General features: G+C 37.2%; 1 protein-coding gene across 6 annotated transcripts in view; it reads left to right on the top strand.

Moving 5' to 3' along the window:
- DYNC1I2 (dynein cytoplasmic 1 intermediate chain 2) overlaps window positions 1-19,284 on the top strand; it is a 40,066-nt gene that overhangs the window by 19,730 nt on the left and 1,052 nt on the right. For all 6 annotated transcript variants that reach the window (XM_058190666.1, XM_058190656.1, XM_058190675.1 and 3 more), the window contains 10 exons: window positions 7,771-7,860; window positions 8,305-8,467; window positions 8,566-8,665; window positions 8,835-8,960; window positions 10,287-10,433; window positions 12,062-12,175; window positions 12,713-12,846; window positions 13,733-13,877; window positions 14,974-15,114; window positions 18,501-18,626. In XM_058190666.1, coding sequence (XP_058046649.1) covers window positions 7,771-7,860; window positions 8,305-8,467; window positions 8,566-8,665; window positions 8,835-8,960; window positions 10,287-10,433; window positions 12,062-12,175; window positions 12,713-12,846; window positions 13,733-13,877; window positions 14,974-15,114; window positions 18,501-18,626 — 1,286 coding nt within the window. The remainder of the gene's footprint in view (window positions 1-7,770; window positions 7,861-8,304; window positions 8,468-8,565; window positions 8,666-8,834; window positions 8,961-10,286; window positions 10,434-12,061; window positions 12,176-12,712; window positions 12,847-13,732; window positions 13,878-14,973; window positions 15,115-18,500; window positions 18,627-19,284) is intronic.

Raw genomic sequence — 19,284 nt, 5'->3', positions numbered from 1 at the left:
AAAAAGGCAGAATATTACATTTTCCTGGATGAGAAATGGAGAAACATGTTTTAAAGACAAAGCAGCTCCCTGCAGCTCCCTTTTCTCCTGCCTTTGTCGATGGGCCATTATCTGCAACACTAAAGACATAATAGGACCCATCTAGCAACAGAAACTCACCACATGGCAAGGAAGCATGCCTGGGAGACAACCTACAAAGTTAGCTAAGACTCCCGCCCCCTGGAAGTTTGATAACCAATCAGGATGCATTTCTTACATAGAAACTGGAAACACTGAGGTGGGGCCCAACAGAAGGCATAAAACCAAGGTACTCCCAGCATCTCGCCCCTTTTTTTCTACTCAGGAACTCAAGCCATGTGATCCTGTTCAGGAACTCAAGCCATGTGATCCTGTCCACCATTAAACCATCTTTCCAAGCAGTCCCCATGTTTCCAGTGCCTTTTTCCCCACTTGGAACTGACCCCAGAAGAATATTTCTTCCAACAATTTGGCACTCCAGAGATGGGACTCCAAGCTAACCTAAAAAATGGACCTTGCCCAAGTAAGCTTCCTTTGCTAGCATCATACCCATTGAGTCTGTGGGTAAGTTTTCTGGGGCCTTGGCCATTTGGAACAAAGGTTTTAAAGGGGTTTTGAGTGTTGAGCTCAAAGGCTGCTTGGAAAGAAGGTGAGTACCTCTAAATTTTAATTTTAAAGCATGGAAAAGTGTGGGAAATGTGTGTATGCCTGCATGTGTGTGAGTGAGAGGAACCTTCTCCCAATCACAGCTGAATCTTGCTTCCTCTGTGTATTTTCTAACCGCAGAAGTCTGGAGAGCATGGGGATTTTGCCAGAGCACAAGACCTTTTGTTAGGGAAGGAGGAAGAGTGTGTGTGCATGTATGGGTGGCTTCACCCTTGGACAGCAGCTGGATCTCATTTCTCTGTTTGGCCCCTGCCTGTTACTAGCTTTTCCGAGCCATGACCGACAGAACAGGGAAAGCAAGGGGGGGGGTATCAGAGTGTGGGACCTTCTACATACAAGAGGGAAAGCCGAGCGGGCTGTAATTGAAGGGCGGGAAGGGGGTTAATGTATTCTTAATAGGTGCCTTGGATTAGTTGTAACCCCAGAGGATATAACTGGGATATATCCAATGGGACCAAAGGGGAGGGAATGGGGCGTCGCATTAGGATCTATAAAATGTTTTGCTTTTGAATTCAGGGGTGTGGCTTAGAATTTCTTGTTGAGGTTTCCTGCCATGACCCACCACACTTTGTAAACTGCCTTTTTTATTTTATTTTGGGTAAATAAACTTCTTTTCTTACCGATCCAAGTTTTTTATGCAAAATCATTTCCAACACATATCACACTTTACAACTGCATTGCTTGGTGGCAGAGATTCTTATCCCAGTTATTTTTGTTAAGTGAGGACTACTGGCAGTTGTTCTCTGTTTTTTGTCATAGATAAACAGATCCAATTTTTATGTACGTGTACTGTAGACAAAATTCCATAGGTGGGGAAAGGGTTATAAGGGTTATGGTTGGGTCTCCATGCACTTGAAGAGAAAAATGGATGTCGGCAACAGATTCATAGTGCATCGGTATGGTTAGGAGAGCACTGACTATTTGAGCCTCCCCTATTTACATTTTGTGGTAAAATACATGGCAAAATCCCATGGGGGGAACCCACTTAGGGCTAGGTCAGCATGGAATCAGAGAGGAAATTGGACATAGGTGTGTATAAATATTTAGAATGATTGCTCGTTGGTCTTTTAATTATCAAGTAGTCTGGTTAGACTCTCAATATGGATTACAAATCCTACTTTAAGATAAAAAACACTTTTATTTTTCTTCTGTTCAATTGTGCTCAGTTCTTGGAGACTGCCTGGAGAAGTCCCTGCACCTTGCAAGGTTTTTCAGAAATAGTTTGAAATTTCCTCCTTCCTAGGGCTGAGATAAAGTGACTGGCCCAGGGTCACCTAGCTGGCTTCATGTCCCAGGTGGGACTAGAGTACATGGTTTCCTGGTTTCTAGCCTGATGCCTTAACCACTATACCAAGCTTGCCCTCAAATATGTCTTAACTTTATATTAAAGACTTATACTAAAAGGTGTTCTGCAAAATATAGTTTTTGTGCTATGTATCCTATTTATTCATTTATGCATTATTTACGTATTCCTGTTAGACTAAGAACTGGGGGGAAAAATCTAGAAGGCAGTAGTAAACTTCTTCCTAATTGTTGGTTACAGGGACTTTGAGTCAAACTCAATTTAAGAATTAAAATGGAAAAGGAGTAATTTAAAAGTATCTTGCATGCTGTAAAAAGCAAAAAATAAAATAAAGAAGTAATAGGTCAAAAGAGCAGCTAGAAAAGAATATATATATATGAGATCCAAACATAAAGGAAGAGAGGAAGATTACCTTTCTTGGGAAGGAGGAATGGGAGGTTTTGTTTTGAATCTTAGAGTTTTCCCAGAATAGCTTATGAACTTCAGCTGAAGCTGTAGGAAGCAGACTTGATGCTCAAAAGGCATATGATGCATGCCCATTGCATGGTCTGCTTGAAAAATTGTCTATAAAAGCAAAGATGTCTCTTTTTTTAAATCTGAAAATGATTACGAAGTTGTAAAGACTTAGTTCATTAACAATCTCATTCTTAATATTTTCAGGTTTTAATAATTTGAAAACAACTCCATAATTGCTCTATATTATAGCTCTATATTATATATACTTGAGTTTCCATTTCTGGATATATTGCTCAGTATAAAAGTACTAAATTATTACCTATATTTAATTCTTACAATGTTCCCATAACAAAATAATATATCTGGACAGAATACTGTGTGTTAATAATTGTAATTTCCAGTCTTGTACTGTATTGTGTATGTAAGACACAGTAGACCCCTGATATGAATAAATGGCCCCAGAATATGGGGAAAATAAGTCACCATACATACTCGTTTTTCTTAATTGCCTGTGCAATGTTTTGTAGTAGTTTAGTATTGATCAAGCTTAAGATTCAGTAAAATATTAGTCTCACATATTTCCATGCTTCTTTCCTGTAAGAAAAATGTATACAAAGGAAAAGTAGTCAAGTTAACACATAAGTTAGAGGTTTGATTGTTGATGTGTATCTTCAAAGTGACTTCAGATTGCCTCTGTTATTCCCCAATACAAGTAACAATCAGTTAGCTTCCATTGAATGAAAGCTTGTCCTTATCTTGCAGTGTTACTGATAGGTGTCACTGTCAGGACTTTGATGCGTAGGATTTTTAATAGAATGAGAAAAGAAAGGTAAGCAGGGATGCAAATGAGGCCTCTAGCAGAGAAGTGAATCTAACCATATTATCTCAACTTAATGCTTTAATATTGTCAAACTTTAATCATTTGAAAAATTCTAGATCTATATGTAATACAAAAAGATTTGTCTAGGATACTACCTTCTACTATTTTTAAGAAGTATCTGCCAAAAACAAAATAAAACAGATAGTAAATGTGATCTGAAGACACTTTGGCTTTAACAAAAGACACCCATTTCACAGATGATTTAACTTTGATTAACCTACTCTGCAACAACAGACCACGCAGACAACTGGAACTTCATTCTCTTAGAGTTATTGCAAGACGCTGTCTAATTTACAGCCTGCTTTTCTTCTCATCTCAACAAAATACAGCCCAATTTTGATGTTAACGCTAAGTAAAAATTCACTGGTTCATTTACCATTCATTGAGAAGAGATTTGGCATTTTAAAAGTAACTGCTACTTTTACAGATTTTTAATGCTTGCCTTGTAACCTTAGATCCTCTGTCAAGAAAAAACATAGTAACCACTTAGTATATTGTAATAAATATTCATCAGTAAAATGATTTGACATGTAGTTTCACTCCTCATTGTTATGTTCTTGCGTGGCAGTGTAGCTTTTAATGTGAAATAAATAAAGCATTTCTGCATCATTGGGGTAAGTCTTGAATGCTGAATAATAAAAGAGATTATAGCAATGAAATAAAAGAGCTGGACATTTTCTCAAAATATTTTCCAGGGCCTAATCCAGAATGGTACAGCTGGTGCATATATATTAGATTGTAAGCAATACTGTTTAACTTTCGCTGCTGTTCAGTACCCTGATTTTAATTCATACATAATACTGTATTTGTAACTTCTTGTACATAAAATATTAGTCAGGAAAATTGCCAATTTAAATAGTACATTCTATGGGACATATATATTGACAAGAAAAAAATAAACTTGTATGACAATTTAATTATAAAGTTTGAATAATTTTGCATCTTTATTCTGTGGTCTGTTTTTAGTAGAACCATTGGTGTATATGGAGAAGCAAACAAAAACGGATATTTATAGCTGCACTTGAAGACCTTTTTTAAAAAAAGGAAAATGGAAGTGAGATCAATAAGGGAAAGATTTTGTGTTCATTGATATATGAATAGGCTTTCTTTCAGCAAGGCAAGAAATTAAAGAATTCAAAGGCTTCACAAAACAGGATGTTGGAAGGAATGAGATCTACATTACGAATGAATATTACAGTATGAACAATAATACATACATTAATATATATACACAAAAGAAAGGGTATGTTTAAGAGAGCAAGTATCATTTGGATACTAAGGTGACAAAGCTGGAGAAGTAGATTTTATAGACCAGTATATATTGAGGGGGGAGGGGGAAATTAAGTAGGTCTATATTTTCACAGTGTTGTATAGGATTAAACTGCTTAATTTGGCAATGGGTTAAATACAAGGAACAAAGAAGGCAGAAGCAGCAGGAATTTTAGATGTGCTTGCCATTATGCCAGCACAACTGCATCATTTAGGCTAGTGCGTAATAGACAGAAACCTCATCTCTTGGATCACAGTGATGTTTAAAAGCATCAGGCACTGCTTGAAGTACTTCAAAGGCTTTGTGTACTATTGGGTAAAAAGCAGGAATAGGACTTTTGACAGCTAGAGAATTTTCTGGTCACATAGTTAGCCCAAATTTGTTGACCTGCAGAAGGATGATTTAGAAAAAGCTATGGCTTCTTGCCAGAATAGTAGATTGTTCTAAAATAAATACCATGTGTATGTGTATATTGAAGTGAATTTATAATTCTACTCATTTGTTTGCATATCAGCTTAAATTTAAATTACTAAGGAATAACTATTCTTGGATATCCACTTAGTTCTCTTAAATCCTTTGCTAGTATGCTATTAAGTGATAAAATGTAAGATTAACAGGATTAAAGTTTGTTATTTATTTAGTGGCATTTGCATATATCTTAAAAATAAGTATTAAACTGAGATGAAAAATTGCTCCAGTGCGTGCAAGTGTATTTTTGTAATTGCAGTAATACCATTTCTAGGGCTGAGATTCAGTAATAGTTATTCCTAAGCGTTGACAGCAAATAAAGAATAAGGACGAGGAGAAATTTGTTTGTACATCTGTCATCTACACTAAAAATGTGAAAAGGGAGGGGCGATTGATTATCAGATTTCATCTCTGTAATATATGTAAATAACCAGATCGCTTGGGCAGTAGTAGAGAGCTGCCCATCTGCTTTTGACAAGGATTTGACTTCTATCACAGAAAATGGTACTTAGAATTAAAATGGAATGGCAGAGCCAGGAAGCTGAGATTTAACTTCTAAATGTATGGAATTTGAGCTTTGAACAACTTATAAAGGTCAAGGGGGCATTCCTGTTCTGAAGTCACAGTGGCATTGTTTGCTGTAGCGTGTCTACATACAAAAAGAGAAGTCCACACTTAATTTAACCAAATTATTTAATCTAGTCATTGCTTTGTAATTTGCTATTCACAATCTCTCATTATTAAGCAAAAATTATGCATTTATCAATTTTCTCTTCCCCAATGCTTGGGTGGAAATCTAGTCTCTTGTTTGGGGCACATGGCATAGAATTGCTCTGTTATCCAGTTTTCTGATTAATAGTCCATTGTATGTACAAATTCATCTAAAAAGGAGCAGTGTCTTTCCGTTTCTCTGTGTGATTATTTTGTCCAAAAAAGCTTTCATTTTTTTTAAGTAGCACAAAAGCTGTAATTGGCAGGCTTTGTAAGGAAATGTCAATGTGCAAGAGAGTGGAGATCACTAAGAATTCTTTTACGCGTTCTTTCCCCTTTGCACCACCGCCTCCTCAGCAGGGTCACTGAGATCACTAGCTTTTCTTGAAATGGCCATTTTCACTGGCAGGTGCATTATACCCTGTATTTTCAGATTGTTTTTCCATTCTGAATGTTTGGCAGGTTGATTGCTCTGGCTGCATTGACGGAGAAAGGGCTGACAAATGTGGTTGGGCTGGTTGAAAAGACAGTGATTACTGTTTTCCTTTGTGGCTGATTGAGGCCCTTGAAAGGAAAGATTTTAACCTTCACCATTTGGTTCAGAAGTATGAGCATATATTGAAATTGTTCATGCCATTTATCCTAGTTCTGTAAACTTGTCAGAACGTAAAAATCGCTCGATTTCATATAATGTGGGATTGGCATACGTCATTATCATTTTGATTAAGTTGGAGTTTGTATTATTGTATGCATTATATAGTGTCATTTAAGACATTTGTTCCTTCAGGTATAGATTTATATTTTTATTGACTAAACTAGAGTTAGAAAGATTTTTTTTCCAGATTTTGCTTCAGCCTATCACTATGTGTGTGGCTTGGCAGCTGGTAGAGCCTACAAGCTGTATTTTTGTTTGCAGGGTAAAGGCTTGTCTCTGGACCTCCTGGAGAGTTGGTAATTGCACAGACTTGCCATTGGAGAAAAAACATAATTGGAAGCAGTCAAGCAGAAAAATGCTGTGCCATCCCATTGCCACCTCAGAGCTGGGATAGACAATCCCAGCAATACCATCTGGTTGCTGCTGTCTAGTCAGCTGGCCTGGCTGCTGGGACCATAGCTTGGCAGCTGGTTTGCACCTCTTGACCACTCTTCCCTCTTCCCCCCCCCCATGACTTTGAACATGGGTCAGGGGAATGGCTGTAACAAATAAACCCCTGTTGAATCTTGCCTCATTACTTGCAAGAAGGCAGGATGCAGGCTTCTGCTTCCATTCTCTTCTAGACAGATGACATAGCTGGTTAACAAATGAAATAAGTATTTTAAAAAAGATACTCTGAGAAGCAGAACAATAAGAGGCAGGAAACATACTCTACAGCACCACATTGCTCTTTTTAAATTTTCTAGGGGCTTGTACTATTTACAAAATGTAACAATGAAAAAAATGCTAGATATATTCTCAGTATTTCAAAGTGTCACTTCTTATTATTTGTTGCAATTAAGGAAACAGCATTCTACTTTTAAAATGCTCACTGGCAAACTTTATAATGATAATGTGACTTGCAATTAAAATGATAGGGAAAAAAAGATAATTTCTCTTGCTATTTTCTTAGCAAAATTTACCTTTCCAGCTAGCATCAACAAAACTAAAGTAACGTCTTTTCTTTATGAAACACTTTTTGTTATTGAATCTATATCTAAAGAAAGCTATGGTTCTAAGAGCTATGTTAAGATGCTTTATTTTCATTATTCTATATGTCAACATGCAGCGTAAAATCACATGGATGAATGTTTCATCTGCAGTGACAAAGCTGGATAGAAGTTAAGAATTTAAAGTGAAAATCTCTGAAAAGCTACCTTGTACTGTATGTTTAGTTTTGATGCTGTGTTAGTAAATTTTATCTAGTGATTTTTCTGACAGTGACAGTATATTTTCGTTATTTAATAAATGTAATCCCAGATTACAATTGGCCAAGCAATTATTGACAACTTTCCTCTTTACAGATGACGAAGATGAAGATGATGTAGTTATACAAAAACCACCAGTTGAACCTGAGGAAGAAAGCGTTTTGAAAAAGGAGGAAGAGGAGGAAGGTATAAATATTCTATTTCTTTACATCCATTCATATGCCATTTATTCTGATAACTGGATGATTTTCAGTATATAAAGGTAGAACTAACCATAAATACTAAAACAATAAAGAAACAATTATCATAAATAAAAACTAATACTGCCAACAGGAAGTTCTCCCTACTTCAGTATTCTCTTAAAGAGTGCTGTGTTCCTCATTTTTAATAATATGAAGGAGGAAGCATATCTGATTCAAATTTCTGTTTTCATTTTGTTGTGCCTGTTTCTCTTTACTGTATTAAATTTGTATTTATTAAAGTTTAAAGATTAAAAAGCATTGAATAAAATTGCAGCTGTTCATTATTGTTGAAAATCTCAAACCCACACACACTAATATTCTAATCATTAAAATATATTCATTTTAGTCTCTTGGTTATAAGTCACATTCCAAATTTGTCTCTCTCCAGTTGCCCCACATGAACTAACAGAAGAAGAAAAGCAACAAATTTTGCATTCTGAAGAGTTTTTGAGCTTCTTTGATCATTCTACAAGAATTGTAGAAAGAGCTCTTTCTGAGCAAATTAATATTTTCTTTGACTACAGTGGCCGGGACTTAGAAGATAAAGAAGGGTAATATGGGAATTTCTAAAATATGTTACTCCATTTGTTTTAATTTTACTGGAAATTATCCTGAGTCCGTCCTCTTCTATTGTTTTATTTTTTTCCAGAGAAATTCAGGCAGGAGCTAAACTATCCTTAAACAGACAGTTTTTTGATGAACGTTGGTCAAAGCATCGTGTTGTTAGTTGCTTGGACTGGTCATCTCAGGTAACTTTACTTAGTCTAATAAGTCTTCCTCAGTAGATATTATTTTCCTTACACTCTTGTCAAAATAGATTTTCAAGAAATAAAGTTGTGTTTAGTAACTTAATTTGGATTTATTTGAATGTGTCTTATTTAAAGCCAGTAACAGAGAATCTTTTATTTTTTTATTCAGTACCCAGAGTTGTTAGTAGCATCTTATAACAACAATGAAGATGCTCCTCATGAGCCTGATGGGGTGGCCCTTGTCTGGAATATGAAATATAAGAAAACAACTCCAGAATATGTCTTTCACTGCCAGGTAATGCAAGTTCTTACCTTGTAGGGTTAAATATTTTGTATTAGTAAAAGTGGACAAGACTTGCCTTTTAATTATCAGCATAATTATTTAATTGAGGAAACATGAACTTCAAATGTAATCCATTCTAAACACATGTTGATATCTGAAGGATCCAACTATCTTCTTTTTAACGTAATGTGCCTTATTTAAACTTATACAATCTCATACTATATAAAAGATGACACAACATTCTCCCGTGTAGTGGAGGCAGCATCCAGGAATGGGATGTCCTCGTCTGCTAGCCAATAGGACTGAGTCTGTCAAAGCTGCGAGGACACTCCTACACCAAGGGTCTCCAGCTTTTGACTCAGTCCTAGCTAAGGATAGACATAGTTTTTTTAACTAGGTCACCTAATTCCTGGATGCTAATCCTATCTATAACAACTTTACTACCAATGTGGCAACTATATCACCAATTGACAGCTGTGCCACCATCAATTCCAGCGTGAAGAGCTTTTAGCTTGAGCCCATTGAGGGCCACACAGCGGCATGTCACATCACTGGAAGGTGATTCAGACTGGGCAGTCTGATCAAGCGTTGCTCGCAGAACTGACCTAGGGGCTTAGCTGGAAGCAGGATCAAGGTTCCAGCGCATTCCGGCTCAGCGTGAGGTTTCGCTCCGCATTTAGCTGAAGGGCGGCCAGACTGTCAGTCAAACAGTCACCGCCATGGATTCAGCCCCTTTTTATAGGTCCCTGCCCAATTGCAGCCATACTCAAAGATCAGTACAGAATCTGCATTTATCGTTAAAAATATATAATCACATCTCAACCCAATTTGTATATTGAAAACAAATATACATAGCCTAAAATTTAAGGGAAGTAAAGTTAATAAAGTTGAAATAAATTAATAATAAATTATTTCAACTTAAAATGATCTAATGTACAAGTTGGCCTCAATATAGGCTACTGTAAAATACTTATTTCAAGTCAATTTATATGGCTGCCCATCTCCCAAATGCAAGTCTGAGCAGCTAATGAAACAACTAGTGAAATAATAGGTGTAAGACATATACAAGATAATACGACAGCTGAGAAAACCAGAACAAACTCATCTGGGCTCAACTATCTTCCTTACCCCCATGCTTAAGAAAGTAGCCTTAAGCATAATAATGAAGTTTCATTTCCCTGTGTTATATATTTAATATGGTATAACATTTCATAGGTTAAAAGATGATCCATTAATGTGCCTTTTTCTGATATAGTCATTCTTGAAGTCATTTAGGAAATATTTCTGGTAAACAGTTATATTCAGAAATAACATTTACATTCTTTTTTCACTTTACAGTCAGCTGTTATGTCTGCTACATTTGCAAAATTTCATCCAAATTTGGTGGTTGGTGGCACATATTCTGGACAAATTGTGCTCTGGGATAACCGTAGCAATAAGCGAACACCAGTTCAGAGAACTCCCCTTTCAGCTGCTGCTCACACGGTAGGGAACGGAAGATCTATATATCTTCATCACCCAGTCTCCTTTCAGGACAAACAGTGTTGTGCAAAGTGCACAGGAAGAGCGTGAAGTAGTGACAAAGGCAACTACTAAGGCAAGACATAAGAAAAAAATTACTGACTTATTCAGTAATTTAGGATAGCGTTGGCTTAGAGCATGATGGGATAAAATTCAGAATGTGTGAAGAAAAAAGTATTATAACATTCAAGAAATGAGTGTCTTATAGAAAAGATACTATAATCCTATTTGAATTAAACTTTTTGCTGAAAGGATCAATTCACCATTTCACATTACTTGGTTCTATGGTATTTCCTGTCATCTATATTTGTCTCTCTCCAGGTTCCAAGGTCTCTGAATTTTTCATTATGAACAGGAGATCATATCTTACTTGTTCCTTAGCTCTCACTTTCCCTTGAGAAACACATTTTCCCTGCTGGGAAAACATGTAGGCCTGAAATGAAAGTATTAGCTATTCATATTTTCAAAATCTAGACTGTCTGGTCATTCCTTTGCTCTGTGCTTAGGAATGTTGATAGGTATACCATGCTCTTATATCACTATAGCTGTTTGTTCTATTTCCTTTTATTTTTCTTTTGTTCCATTTTTATTAACATTTAGTCTTTTTTTGTCATAACTTTGCCTCCTAATGTTGGCATAGAGGAAACATTCGCTTACTGACCACTCATTCAGCAGTTGTTCAAAATTAAAAGGGTGCTGGAAAAATAACTTTAAAGCTAATTTGCAGTCATTTGCAACCCTTTGCAGCATCTCTCAATCATAATTGCCATTGCTATAAGTAGGCTTTGTAACGCACCTCACCTTTGGATTTTTTTTCTTCACATACCCCACACACACCCCCGCAGAGAAGAAAGATTGGAGTGGAAAGGATTACAAGAGAGTAACCTATTTGCCCTTCTAAATATCAAAAGCAATGTAATTTTGCTGGCACTGGGAAAGGATCAGGCAAAGATATCTTGATTGCCTAAAGAAATCAATTGTTTCCCCCACCCCACCTCATAGAGCAGAAAGATTGGAAAGAAAGAGATTTCAGGAGAGTACTGTAAGCTATTTGCATAGTGCCCCCCCTCCCGTGGCTCCTAGCCCTGGGCTGCCATGCAGTCACATTGCTTTCAATGTGTACAAGACAGTAAACAGGCGTTCAAAGATTCTAAAAGGCAGGGGAGTGGTTAAGAGGCAAACAAAAGCCAAAGATGTGGAACTGAATAGTTTTGTCTTTTTCCAGCTTGAAAGAGCAGTCACAGTCACATAATTTCCCGTTTTGTGTCAGAATTGCTGGTCCCAATTAGGATCAGTAAATGAGGACTACCTGTATTTCAAGAACAAACCTTTAATCCTTCCTGTACCAGCACTGGTTTTTGTACTTTTAGTGAAGTGTCTAATCTTGCAGGACTGCTAAGCAACCAAATCTAGATCTTAGTTTCTGGGGAAGGTCTGGTGATTAGCTGTAGAAAACAATGGGTTGTTAAGTCCCTGGATATCTTTCTTGTCCTTCTTGCCTGATCATTTAAAATTTAGATTTGCATTTATTTGAAGATATCTTAAATTTCCATGGAAGCTTTGTTAAACTGTGCTATATGATTTTACTTTAGCATCCTGTATATTGTGTAAATGTTGTGGGGACACAGAATGCCCATAACCTTATCAGCATTTCTACTGATGGGAAGATTTGCTCATGGAGCTTGGATATGCTATCACAGCCACAGGTATATTTCTTATTAAATATGTCAGACATTTATTGTTATATCTGTTTCAGGAAAGTTCTGCAGATAAAATATATGCTACTGCAGTATGAAATATCTGGTATCCCAGTCCCATATATCTAAAGATTCTTTTTTTAATTCTGAGAGGTGGCATGCGGTTTAAAGTAGTGTAGAATTTATACTGAGGATAAGGTTCACATGTTTCTTTAAATATAGAAACTCATTAAATGATTTTAAGTGATAAACTTTCGGTCTAAATTATGTCGCAGAGCATCTAAGAAATAGTGAGAAATATGTAGTACATTTGTCTTACTGTAGATATTAATAAAATATACATTCCATAGGTTGAGAAAAAAAATCCTACATTGTCATCATGTACTATGTGTTGTTTTGTTGTGTTAAATACTTTCAGATGGATAATATGAATAAAGCAAGTATATAGAATAAAAATGTTTTGTAGAAGGCTAGTATCAGAAATATTCCCTGATCTTAGCAGAAAAGTTGTTTGGGAAAACAGAAATATGATATCCTTCTCTCCAGGATAGCATGGAGTTAGTTCATAAGCAATCCAAAGCTGTTGCTGTCACTTCTATGTCTTTCCCTGTTGGAGATGTCAACAACTTTGTCGTTGGAAGTGAAGAGGGCTCTGTCTACACAGCATGTCGCCATGGCAGGTGATTAGACCCTGGGATTTCATTTTTTCAGCCACAAGGTGTTGCATCTTGGGTCACATACTTTAAGAAACATTAATTTTGGCATTGCTGGTCTTTAATTGTATAGGATGATTATATCTGAAAGAAATTGTAAGGATTTTAAAAGAGTATCTATTTAATAATTAAAACTTTCAATTAACTTCAGCATCTCGTTTTTTTTCTAGATATAAGAATAGCTTTTGAGCTTTGATGCGGAATACGCTGATTAATCGAATTTGGAGGGGAATTGTGGCAGAATATCCCAAATTCTTGCTTTTGTTGATAATTATACAGTACTATCACACACCAGTCATAAATTGGGCAGCTTGTCTCCTGCTGTTCAATCTGTTTTGAAATTGTATAGCTGTAGCTTATCTATTGCTTTCTTAAATGAAATTGAGACTCCGGTCTCTTCTCCAACACACATCAGCCCATGCTGTACAGTGCTTTGGGTTAGAACTAACCAAAATTGGTAGTTTGCTCTGATACAGTTGAGGGTTTATCATCCCTGATTTCAGACTGAAAATTACCGAAGGAGGAAATGCACCTCTTGGGAAGCGTGATGTTTCTTGGAAGACAATAATGTCTTAATTTTTGTGGCCCTAATATTTAGTTGGAGTTTGAAAAAATAATAGGATATGTAGTATTTTGTAAATAGTATCTTTCAAAGCACACGTCTAGCTTTTTAATTAATACAGCTTTTTTATTTATAGTGCTACTGAGCTTAATTCAGTTCCATGGAATATGCAATATTGTAGAAATAATTTGTAATGCACGTTGAACTGTTAAATAGTACTTTGTATCTAGAGTTTTGCATCAGTATTTTTTTACAGTAAATTTTCCCCCCCTTTGTATGCATTTTAAACAGCAAAGCTGGAATCAGTGAGATGTTTGAAGGCCACCAAGGACCCATTACAGGAATCCATTGCCATGCAGCAGTTGGACCTGTAGACTTTTCTCATCTATTTGTAACTTCTTCTTTTGACTGGACTGTAAAGCTTTGGACAACTAAGGTATCAGTAGATAAATATACACAAACTTGACCTGTATAAAAACCCATCTTACGGAAATTGCCTGTGTAAAACTAAGTTTTCTGTTAAGAAAATTCATTGAAGCATCCATGTTTTAAATCATCAGTTCCATAATACAGTATATGATTGTCATATAAGAGTAAAACGTGTACAGATCAGATCTATCCATTACTCAGCCTTCTTATATTGGCTGAGGTAATTCTCATAAATTGTAGCAGTTTAAAGTTGCTATTAGTATGTTATGTTTACATTATAGTGTATAACAGAGTTACACAGATACTACATGCGCGCACACAACATGAAATAGTGGTATCTTGTTTGCTTCATGAATATTATAAAATTCTGCATGATGAAAGTTCTAATAATTGAATAACAGAGTTGGAAGGGAACTTGGAGGTCTCCTAGTCCACCACTCCCACTCAAGCTGGAAACCCTGTACCATTTCAGACAAATGGTTGTCCAAGCTCTTCTTAAAATCTCTTCTGTGTTAGCTCTGAAGAAATTAAAATATGCAGCTTCATTAATGTCTAATGTTATTGTTAAAATTACATTACTATACTTATATAGTCTAATTTAGTATAAATCCCAAGAATGACTCTGTATTTTTTCAAATTGAGAAACTTCAAACTTTTACTGAAACTTTGCCACTAAAAGAATTACTTGATGACACATAATGAATCAACAATCAAAAGCTAAACTTTGCTTTGATGTCCTCAGGATTAAATGCAAACATTCAGTGGTAGACTGCCTTCACCCAGAGATTCATTTTGTTCCCAGACTCATTTCTGCAACCAACAAATTGTGTTACAGATAGTCAGTTCTCAGCATTTTAATACTTTTTTTTCTAATTTGAGTACTAAAAGATGTGTTATTAACTCCACTACCTCCAAAATACACGAAAAGGATTCAGTATTCCATATCCTCTCTGCTGACCATGAACCATCCTTTGGTCCTGAAGCCAGAAAACATAATTTAATAATAGCAATTCCTGCCTATCACAAATCTTGCCACCATGCCTTAACTATTTTTGTTTCAGTAATTGCAAGATATATTCATGCTAAGTGTATTTTTTTCCTAGAACAACAAGCCTCTATATTCATTTGAAGACAACTCAGATTATGTTTATGATGTGATGTGGTCACCCACTCACCCTGCCCTCTTTGCTTGCGTAGATGGAATGGGAAGACTTGATCTGTGGAATCTCAACAATGATACTGAGGTAAAGCAAAATTGTTTTGGTATCCCAAGACTGCAGGGTAATTGAGCATATATTCAGAAAAATATTATGTTAAAAAGCCATGCATTTATTTTATCTTTCTTGGCTCTTCACCTAATTACCTCACAATGAAGTCTGTATGCTAAATCTTTAATGTTGTAACTGGCTAATTTTTGATGGAATCAGTTGATTTGGATTATCTTAATCCTTTTCTGTTAGGAAACAGACTGGGTATGGGACAGAAACAGCACTAGTCCTGCTTTTGGAAGACCTCTTGCGTGGAGGGGATGGGGTAGTGCCATGCCATTCTTGACCTCTCAGAGACTCTTAATATCCCCTCAACCATGTTATCTATCTGGATCGGCTCATATGGCTGGGGTGGGTGACATGGTGTTGTGCTGATTTGCCTCCTTCCTTTGGGGTCAATCTGATTTGGTAATAATTAGGAAGAAAAGGTCCCATTGTCAGCCCCAACTATGTGAGATGGCACAGGGTGGTGCTTTCTCTTTTCCCTTTTAACATCTATATGAGGCCACTGAGTGAGTTCATCCATTGCCATGAGTACCAATTGTACATCTCTGCCCCTGGCAAATTAAGTGATGCCATGACCCTGTTATCCTAATGCCTTGAGGCTGCAAGAGTCTGGATGGGGAACAATAGGCTTCAACTGAACCTTGGCAAGACTGAATGGCTTTGGTTTTTGGGGCCCTCTGATTCCAGGACTATGGACTGTATCTTTGGTGCTAGATGGGGTTGCGCTATCTCAGACAGACTCTGTGTGCAACCTGGGAGTCCCTATAGATTCACAACTCCTGCTTGGTAAACAGATTGCACTCATGGCTAGAAAGGTCTTTGCACAGCTTTGTCTTGTGCACCAGCTGTGCCCATTCCTGGATCAACAGGCCCTGCTTGCAATCAATCTTGCCCAGGGGTGAAATGCTTCCGGTTCGGACCGGCTTGCCCGATCTGGTAGCAATGGCGTCTGGTGGTTCAGTGAACAGGTAGCAAAAATCCCTGGCCCTGCCCCCTGCCTCTGCTGAACCACGCCATCATCAGAGGGTGTTTTATTTTTACTTTTAAAAGTTTTTCTTCAGCCAGAAACATGCCTTTTAAAGTAAAAAAAAGCCTTTGATGATCCCGCGGGATTGTCAGAACCCTTTAAACTCTTTTTTTTAACAACCTCTTCGGCCGAAGAACTTGTTAAACAATTATTTTAAGAGGTTCTGGGCTGCTATGAGGGAACTTCAGTTGGGATCGTCAGAGGAGCTTTTAAAATCATTTTTTCCTCTGGCGATCCCAGATGAGTTTCCTCATCATCACAGGCTTTTAAAATCACTTTTTTAATAACCTCTTACAATAGTCCCCACCCATGCCCACCCAATCCCCTCTTCTTACTTATCTATAATTGCTGCTCCTTTCGGGCTTGCAAAGCCATGCTTTACATCAGTTGCATCAGCTAACAACTGAATCTGCCTGCCTCCAATCCATTTCCTCCGCGAGCAACTCATCTGCCTGCTTTGCTGGCTGAGGAACTCTGGGAATTGAAGTCCACAATAAAATAAAATAATAAAAATGCTTTTACATTGTATGTGAGTCAGTTGTGTTGTGTTGAGTGTGTGTAAAGTGTGAAAGTTGGCTTTTGGTACCTCTTATTGTTTTGTATACTTTGTTTATTATTTTTATTATTTATTGTTATTGGCCATGCCCACCCGGTCATCTGACCATCAAGCCACACTCACCAATTAAGCCACGCCCACAGAACCAGTAGGGAAAATTTTTAGATTTCACCCCTCTTGCCCTAGTCACTTTCAGATTGGACTACTACAATGGGCTTTACATGGGGCTGCCCTTGGAGAGTATCTGGAAGCTTCAACTAGTTTAGTATGCAAGGATGTGAGCAATTATGTGCACTCTTACAGCCCATGTTAGACATCTTCTCTGTAAGCTGCACTGGTTTACTTCAAGCTCCAATTCAAAGTGCTGATTTTAACCTATAAAGCCCTTATGGCATGGGCATGGGCATGGGCAATCTAAGGCAGAGGGTCCCAACCTTTTGAGCATCAGGAACCAGTTTTGTGGAGAGAGGTTTTTCCATGGACCGGAGGAGATGTGATTTCACGCACTGCCTGCATTCCGTGCATGCACAGATGAGGCTTTGCTCATTTCTGCAGCCTGGTTTCTGGTGTGCCGCAGACCAGGGGTTGGGGAGCCCGATCTAAGGGACCGCCTATCCCCTTTTTCATCAGCCCTTCCCATCTTTGCAAAAGAAGCCTATTGCGGGTATCTTCAGCTAGGGATTTACATTTGGTGGGTTCCAGTAGATGTGTCTTCTCTATTGTAGTGCCCATCTTATGAAACAGTCTCCCCTCTCTCCCCCCATTAGAGTGGCTTTTGATCCCTCTTGATATTCTGTAAGATCCTCAAGACTTGGTTATGTGACCTGGTCTGGCTTCTACAGACACAGAGACTTGGCTAGATGGCTCCATTGTGAGGGGAGCATTTTTTATTCTCCCTTCACTTTGATTGTATTTTGTTTTTTTAGGCTATTTAATACTATTTTTTATATATTTGTCTTTGTTTTGATATTTTTTTTATCTATTGTTGCACCTAGAGTCTCCCTTGGTGAGTTGGACAGCTATATAAATTTGATTAATAAAACTAATAATAAGTTTTAAATGAACACAAAATGAATGACTGTATTTGTGGCTTATGCTGATAGGAATATGCCATGACATTGTTTCACCTAAGTCTAGTACAGGGTAAAACCAGGGTTTTTGTTATCTGGCATGAATACAAGTTCTTTGTACATCAGATACCATGTGCATTGTATCACCCTAACAGATAGTTGGAACGGTTAAGCTTCATGAAGCTGGTATTCCGTGCATTGCTAAAGAATGCAGTGCTATTAGTTGCTGAGCACTGAGCAAAACCTAGGCATGATGTTCTCACTGAATGCTTTAAAGCATCAGACTCTGAGTGTATTTAGCACTACTTTTGTGCAGCAATCAGTTTCGCTCCCTATGATGTGCTTGAGTGGAAGAGGATTACCTATAATAAAGTAATTTTTCCAGTGTAATTCAAACTCAGCATATCCAGGCAAGGTTTTATCCAAGCAAGGAAGAACTCAGTAACTTGGAGCTGTCATCTTTGAAGGGTTGGTGCTCTAATTCCTATCATTACTAAATCCATCTTCCATTGGGCCTTGTGTGGGTATATCAGAGAGATTTATATCGTTAAAGGTAAAATATTTCCTTCTCTGTTGTGTTAGGATAAGGGACAGCTAGATAACTTTAATGGTCATATTATCATCTGAATATTTGTGACAAATCTAGCAAAATTCCAAAGAGGGTATAAATCATGACGAAGCATTGTTTTTTGAACTGGGATAGGTGCCAACAGCAAGCATTACCGTGGATGGAAATCCAGCCCTTAATCATGTAAGATGGACAAATTCAGGACGTGAGATTGCGGTAGGAGATTCCGAAGGACAAATAGTAATTTATGATGTGGGAGAGGTAGGTAATTTTCTAACTTATTTTGTTTTGCTTCAATAATAAAGAGTAGTGCATAGGAGTCATGTTTTTGTTTCAATTTAGAAAGTCTCTCTCTATTTAAAATTTGAGCAGATTTAAGTGCGAGTATGTGTGCATGCGAAGATGAAAATTTAAAGAAATTATCATGAATATAGTTTTGTGAAGCAGCCTAAAACTACTTCAACCCTTCTCCTATTTCTTGGAAACTACTGCTCAACCCAGTTTCCCATAATGCTGCTGCTCATTCACCATTCCTTTTTTATTTTGGGGGCATCCGATGGCAGCAATTGGCAGGACTTCCAAATTACAAACTTTTTCAGAAAAGATTGCAAGTTATCCAGAATCTTTCATGTTGCAAAATAATGTAAAAAGTTGTCTGTATCCAGCGAGTTTAAAAATGGAGAATATGAAAGGAGAGATACTACACAACAAAGATAAGAGTTTGCAACTGAGTTTAGGTCAGAAGCCAAAGAGGGTTGCTGTTTGACTGCTTTTGTGTCACTTCAGAATCCTTTATATTTGAGTTTGGGGAAATTCTCCAGTGCTGTCAAAGTAGTTCAAACTAATGGTTGTGGCTTAGGTTTGCTTTACTGGTTTGGACAAGTAAATACTTTTCAAATTTCTTTTTCCTACGTATGAT

This window comes from Ahaetulla prasina, chromosome 1, assembly GCF_028640845.1.
Source record: "Ahaetulla prasina isolate Xishuangbanna chromosome 1, ASM2864084v1, whole genome shotgun sequence".
In the NCBI taxonomy this organism is placed as follows: Eukaryota; Metazoa; Chordata; class Lepidosauria; order Squamata; family Colubridae; genus Ahaetulla; species Ahaetulla prasina.
The sequence above is the reverse complement of the archived record's forward strand: the minus strand, read 5'-3'. Positions and strand labels throughout refer to the sequence as shown.